The sequence below is a fragment of the Sinocyclocheilus grahami genome, unplaced genomic scaffold, assembly GCF_001515645.1.
Source record: "Sinocyclocheilus grahami isolate Dianchi unplaced genomic scaffold, SAMN03320097.WGS_v1.1 scaffold30.1, whole genome shotgun sequence".
In the NCBI taxonomy this organism is placed as follows: Eukaryota; Metazoa; Chordata; class Actinopteri; order Cypriniformes; family Cyprinidae; genus Sinocyclocheilus; species Sinocyclocheilus grahami.
Window position 1 is genome coordinate 225,436 of NW_015505209.1, and position 5,372 is coordinate 230,807.

Genomic DNA, 5,372 nt, shown 5'->3' on the forward strand with positions numbered 1-5,372 from the left:
ATAAGACCTTTGTTCATCTTCGGAACACAAATAAAGATATGTTTGATTAAATCCCAGAGTTTTCTGAGCCTGCATAGACAGCAACGCAACTGACACGTTCAAGGCCCAGAAAGGTAGTAAAGATATCATTAAAATAGTCCATGTGACATCAGTGGTTCAACAGTCAATGGGCTCCAATGTTGTTTGGACTCCAACATTCTCCAAAATTAATTTTTTTGTTTTGCAAAGAAGAAAAAAAAAACAAGTTATACGGGTTTGGAACGACAATGAAGGTGAGTAAATGAGTAAAATTTTCATTTTAGTTAAGACTATCCCTTTAAGTATGAGAAACAGCAATTGCAAACACCACAAGTAGGCACACATTTCAACCCGCAAATTAACAGACAATAACAAGGCACATAAATCTAAATAAAAATCATTTATTTTCATTAATATAGTAATCAATCTACCTAGAGCAAAGAAATAAAGGTCCACCATGCCACTTTATTACTACAGTATGTGGAGGCTGCGCCAAGGTCTGAATACTGAACAGACGGACACACAGACCAATAAGGAGAGAGGGGGCGGGGTTCATTCTGGTCTCATTCTCCATGCCTAGTTTAAGGTGGGAGGGGCCAGTGTACTTGGGGGTGGAGTCGAGGATATATTCCTTTCATCTAAAAATTGGGAGGAAAAGCTTTGAAATCTTCAAGCTAAAGGAACAGACCTGTTATAGAAGGGCAGACCAACCTTGACAGACACAGGAAAGCTGAAATGTCTGTGTTGGTGTGAGTGTATGCGAGTGTGCATGTGTGTGTGTGTCTGAGAGACGAGGTGTAACAGGTGCTGCTTAGAGCAAACTTTCACTGTACACTTGAAGAGGTTTCAGACACAAGGGATAAAAAATTGAGGTAACAAACGCCTTCCTTTTCCGGGTCCTGAAAAACAACAACAACAACAACAAAAAGACAGTAAAATTTAAATGACAGACAATATAAAATGCTTCACAAAAACAAAAACCAGAACTGTGGATTCTGTGTAATTCATAATTAATTCATTTTATACATTCAAAGATTAAAAAATATATATATCTGGTTAATACCAATATTTCTATGTGAAAAATAATTTTAAAAAATACTACAATGAATATTTGAAATGCTACAGCAGTGCTGTTAATGTTAACAAAAACTACAAAAAAAATCATTTTCGTTCATTGAAAAAATAAATAGAATATTTCAGAAAAATCTGTTGAATATTAAAATGACTAAAACGGAAAAATTAATTAAAGCTAAATCAAAATATTAAAAATGAATAAGCACATAATAAAATTAAACCAAAATGAAAATATAAAAATAAAAGGTAATTTAAAATATGAATAAATACCAAAATAGTATATAAATAATAATAAAAATAACACTGACGTACAGTATGAAAATAGGTATTTGAGTTTCTAAAGATTACATTTGTCAGATTACTTTATTAAATTGTTAATGTTTTAAAAAAATAAACAGTTAATCTATATTCAAAAAATATGCATGTACCATTAAATATTGACTGAACCAATAAATAATAAATAAATAAAAACACTAATTAAATCTTGAGACCTGCTCTCATCGGGGTGTGTTGGTTCCACTTGACACTATGGTGCCATCTGTATTAGTGTGAGACTGCTCCTTCACCACGGGATCTAAAGACACAAATGATGCGTTTCAGGATTTTTCGACTGCTTGTTTTGTCTATATACACTGTCAGCAGTGAGGTAAGCTAACTGACAGAAATAAGGGTGCTCCATGGCCTCGGTGGCGGTCAGTCTCTGCTGATGGTCGTAGCGTAGCAGCTTGTCGAGAAGGTCCAGAGCCTCTGGACTCACCAAATGCTGGTTCTCCGTCTGCACAAACTGTTCCCAGCGCTTCCGTGTCTGCCTGTGGGATACAGCAGGTGAGTTTTAATAACTGGACAAACTTGCATAGTAGCAGATTGTCAGTATTGGTATTAAATCAGTTGGGTACTTGGTACGAGTGTCATTTTAGTATCATTTATATACTATTAAAATATAAATAATTTGAATTGTTTTTTTATTTATTTAGTCTTTTTTTTTTTTTTTTTAACTATGTCTATATAGTTTTTCTTTTTTTATTTCAGTTTTAGTATATTTTAGTTATTTAGTAACATCAAGTAAAAAATCATATAACTAAATGAAAATGAGAAAGGTTGCCTTGGCAGCTATCTGAAAAAAAATTATTTACGTTTTTAAATATTTTTCATTTTATTTCAGTTAACTTTTCTTTTATTTCAAGGAATAACGTTTTTTTAATAGTTTTAGTTAACTATAAGAACGTTGCCTCGCAATTTCAATATCCATGTACTGACCACATGTTCGGCCAGATATTATTAATAATACAGGTTACTGAACTCAGTGGAAATCCTTGGAATTACCTAATAATAACAAATAAATATATATTTTTAAATACATAATTGGTATTTTATTTGCAAATAATATAATATAATAAATACAATATATAACAAATGATATACATTTGCTTTCTATTCTTGTCTTGTTGTTGTTATTACTGTATATTAAAAATAGTTTAAAAAACTATTATTTCTGAAATTTCTGAAATGCCTCTATGACATCCTCTGCTGGTACTCACTGGCCAAGCAGGTCTTTGAATCGTGGATCCAGTTCAATGTGGTATTTGCGCAGGTAGCCAAATAACTCATCCGTCCCGAGAACTTTTGCAATCCGCACCAACTGGAGAACGAGGAAATCAAATGAAATCATGGTCACATGCTTAAGACAAAGCGTTTAGCTAGTAGCGTTAAACGCACAATATTTATTTTCATTATATTTATAAAACTGCATGATCTATTCCTGATGTAAAAGATATTAATATTACTTACCTGATCGTAGTTGTCTTGGCCATGAAAGAAAGGCTCTTTCTGAAAGATCATACTGGCCAGCATGCAGCCGAGACTCCACATGTCCAGACTGTAATCATACATCTGTACACACAATACAACACACATTTAACCCAATAACCATAGACAACCTAAAAAGAAAACAGCACTATGTGATATTCAAAAATTTTTACGGAATTTTATTCTGATTATAAAAATTACAAACTACACGCAATGATTAAACATTGGTCTAACATCAAACGTGCTACGCTTAAGGACGTGTGCGTGAGTGATGCTCTAAATACCATCACTGTTGTTTATTTCATGCTAATCTGACTGTTACTGACAGTTTTTATTGTTGTCTTTCATGCAACAAAAATCTGAGGAATGATAAGTTACATAAGAGAAAGTGTTTGTGCTGTCATAAAATCAAGGAATTATAAATTATTCTGTGTGATTCATAAAGAGGATTTTACCTGGTAGTCCACCAACAATTCTGGACCCTTGAAATAGCGTGAAGCCACTCTGACATTGTACTCTTGTGCAGGGTGATAGAACTCAGCGAGACCCCAGTCTATCAATCTCAGCTGCATCAAACACACACAAACCAACATCTAAAAAAAAACACCTTGTTTGCCAAAAGAAAATGGCACCCTGATGCCCCCTGCTGGTGTATAAATCCAGTAACTACATGACAGAGAGAACATTTGCATTCTGAATGTCTTGAATGCAGTTCAAGATGAACTATATATATATATATATATATATATAATATATATATATATATATATATATAAAAAAAACCTTCATTACCTTCCTTAACTGGTGGTCGATCATAACATTGTGGGGTTTGACATCGCGGTGCATGATCCCCATACTGTGGCAGTAGTCCAGAGCCTGCCCGTGTTTAAAAAAAAAAAACCTTAGCAATGCATACAAGACTCCAAAACAAGCCAGTGAAGCACACTTGTGAGTTTACCTTTAGTAGTTCATACATGTAAAAACGTATATCGTAATCTGTTAGCTTTTGATACAGCTCCTAAACGGAAAGGAAACAAAAGATATTAGATTTGAAGGATTTACATTTAAATGCAACTTAAACATTTCAGCTCATTTTAATTATTACACCATTGCTTGGATTCTGATTAGCCAGGAGACAGCAAAATGTTTTTGAAAAATAACTGATCACCTTAAAGGGGTCATATGATGCGATTAAAATTTTTCCTTTCTCTTTGGAGTGTTACAAGCTCTTGGTGCATAAAGAAGATCTGTAAAGTTGCAAAGACTAAAGTCTCAAATCCAAAGAGATATTCTTTCTAAAAGTTAAGAGTCAGCCACGCCTACCTAAAACGGCTCATTCTAACACGGCCCCACATGTCTATGTCACGATGTGGGAAGATTTGCATAACGCCGCCCAAAGATATATATATATATATATATATATATATAATATATATATATATATATATATATAAAAAAAACCTTCATTACCTTCCTTAACTGGTGGTCGATCATAACATTGTGGGGTTTGACATCGCGGTGCATGATCCCCATACTGTGGCAGTAGTCCAGAGCCTGCCCGTGTTTAAAAAAAAAAAAACCTTAGCAATGCATACAAGACTCCAAAACAAGCCAGTGAAGCACACTTGTGAGTTTACCTTTAGTAGTTCATACATGTAAAAACGTATATCGTAATCTGTTAGCTTTTGATACAGCTCCTAAACGGAAAGGAAACAAAAGATATTAGATTTGAAGGATTTACATTTAAATGCAACTTAAACATTTCAGATCATTTTAATTATTACACCATTGCTTGGATTCTGATTAGCCAGGAGACAGCAAAATGTTTTTGAAAAATAACTGATCACCTTAAAGGGGTCATATGATGCGATTAAAATTTTTCCTTTCTCTTTGGAGTGTTACAAGCTCTTGGTGCATAAAGAAGATCTGTAAAGTTGTTTGAGATGTCTTTGTTATGGGCTATGGTTAGGGGTAAGGGTAGGATTAGGGTTAGGTCAAATAATGTCATATTTGCATTAAAAATGACATAACTGAGCGAATTACACTTAATGACAGTTGTCATAAACATGCATAAAACCTCCTTCATATTCATGACATGTGTCATGTCATGATTATGAAGGTGCAATGTCAGTCTTACGCACACCCCTTCAAGTAAAGTGTTACCTCAACAGTTTAACTGGGATCATTTAATAACTACGGAGCTCCGAATATAATTCGAATTAACAATTCGTTTCTACGACGTCAGCAGGTTTTATTCTTTTTTAAATTAATTTATTATTATTTATTAATTTTAAGTAATAATGATTTTAATAAGTAATTACGAAATATAATAGTTCCACGATTTAGGCCTACTAAAACTAGGGAGCGAACGAATTAACGAATGAATGAATTTGTGGCAGCTAAGCCTAAACAAGAGAACAAATACTTAATTCGTGGCCATAATGTAGTCCTAGCATAAAAGAGAACTAGCCTAT

General features: G+C 33.5%; 1 protein-coding gene across 1 annotated transcript in view; it reads right to left on the bottom strand.

Moving 5' to 3' along the window:
• Positions 1-420: 420 nt before the first annotated feature.
• The window catches only part of LOC107572031 (casein kinase II subunit alpha'), a 14,544-nt gene continuing 9,592 nt past the window's right edge, over positions 421-5,372 (bottom strand). Inside the window, exons 5-12 of the mRNA XM_016258437.1 lie at positions 4,536-4,595; positions 4,369-4,452; positions 3,354-3,464; positions 2,881-2,982; positions 2,631-2,731; positions 1,753-1,901; positions 1,584-1,666; positions 421-917 (exon numbers count right to left, since the gene is read on the bottom strand). Of these exons, the coding sequence (XP_016113923.1) occupies positions 1,590-1,666; positions 1,753-1,901; positions 2,631-2,731; positions 2,881-2,982; positions 3,354-3,464; positions 4,369-4,452; positions 4,536-4,595 (684 nt within the window). The 3' untranslated portion in view covers positions 421-917; positions 1,584-1,589. The remainder of the gene's footprint in view (positions 918-1,583; positions 1,667-1,752; positions 1,902-2,630; positions 2,732-2,880; positions 2,983-3,353; positions 3,465-4,368; positions 4,453-4,535; positions 4,596-5,372) is intronic.